Consider the following 1,131-nt stretch of genomic DNA (forward strand, 5'->3'; position numbering starts at 1 on the left):
GCGCGCGGGGGCGGCGCGGGGGGCGGGCGGGGGCGGCAGGAAATGACGTTGCGAGATACACCGGTTACTTTGGCGCTCCCCCCTCCACCCTCCTCTCCCCCTCGTTCGCATCGTTTCGCCTGGACACCAATCCATACACCCCATTCTGCTTGGTGGAAGGGCTCTATTCTTGCAGACGCCCCCTTCCTCCTTGCCCCTCTCCAACACATCGTGTGGAGAAAAATAAACTAAAAAATATCAGGCGGAAGGAGAGTTTTCAACAACAAAAGAAGAAGATCGCTTCTCTCCTATTGGCTTGCGCTGCGAAAATGTGCCCTGCCTGAACGGCTGCTCCATTCGCATGTAGGGGACCTTCAACAATCAATCTGGGCTTCGGGGCATGCAGTTGTCCGTGTGTGGTTGTGACGTTCCAGGTTGCCGCGACCGGGGTGTGCGTTGCACGCAGAGTTAGCATGTGTATGTCGGCCTGTGCATCATGTTGACGAGATTTCCGTATCGCTTGTCTCTATTTTCCTTTTATTTTCCTGTCTCCTTTGCTATGTCTGTGTTTATTTGGATTAGCCTCTCGCTTTCACTGTTGTTCTACCTGTGTCTCCACGATCGTTCCAGTGATCTCCATCCCTAAATGATTGTGCTTTCTCCCCACTTCGCTAAACTGTCACTGTGGCTAGGACAAATCTTTTGGTCATTCCAGAAGTGAAAGTAATGATAGTTTCAAATGATGCGACCCACTCTATTTCCTCTGTACGTCCCATCTCGGGTTACTCGAGTCATGGATGTGTAGAGTAGAGATCGGACGTATGTACGTAGCGTAACTTTTAAATGTATGCTGGTAACCTTGAAATACCTGCAAATCTACCCTGACCAATAACAGAGTTCCGTAAAGAAATGTAACAGACTAAATCCATGTCTAACTGATGTGTTTGTTGCTTTTTTTGTCACAGAGCATACCATTCCTCGCCACCAGCCCGGGCAAGGACCGCGTCGTCCTGGTCTACAGCGACAAGATAGAAGTTAGAGCTAAGGTAAGCTACCCGCGTGTTTTCAATTTTGTTTTACATAACTCGCCGTGCAGGCCGTGCTCGGCACATTTTTCCAAGAGCTGAAAAGTATTTATAAAATAACAATTTT

At 48.9% G+C, this 1,131-nt stretch overlaps 1 protein-coding gene across 4 annotated transcripts in view; it reads left to right on the forward strand.

Moving 5' to 3' along the window:
• Positions 1–1,131, forward strand: part of LOC113212297 (potassium voltage-gated channel protein Shal) — a 157,769-nt gene that overhangs the window by 150,865 nt on the left and 5,773 nt on the right. For 2 of the 4 annotated variants that reach the window (XR_008011384.1, XM_052269705.1), the window contains one exon: positions 945–1,025. The exons of the other annotated variants lie outside the window; for them this stretch is intronic. Coding sequence is in view for 1 of the 2 variants with exons in the window: in XM_052269705.1 (XP_052125665.1) it covers positions 945–1,025 (81 nt within the window). In the remaining variant the exon portion in view is untranslated. The remainder of the gene's footprint in view (positions 1–944; positions 1,026–1,131) is intronic. 4 annotated transcript variants of the gene reach the window in all.

This window comes from Frankliniella occidentalis, unplaced genomic scaffold (genome assembly GCF_000697945.3).
Source record: "Frankliniella occidentalis isolate FOCC.00 unplaced genomic scaffold, Focc_3.1 Scaffold5, whole genome shotgun sequence".
NCBI classification, from domain to species: domain Eukaryota; kingdom Metazoa; phylum Arthropoda; class Insecta; order Thysanoptera; family Thripidae; genus Frankliniella; species Frankliniella occidentalis.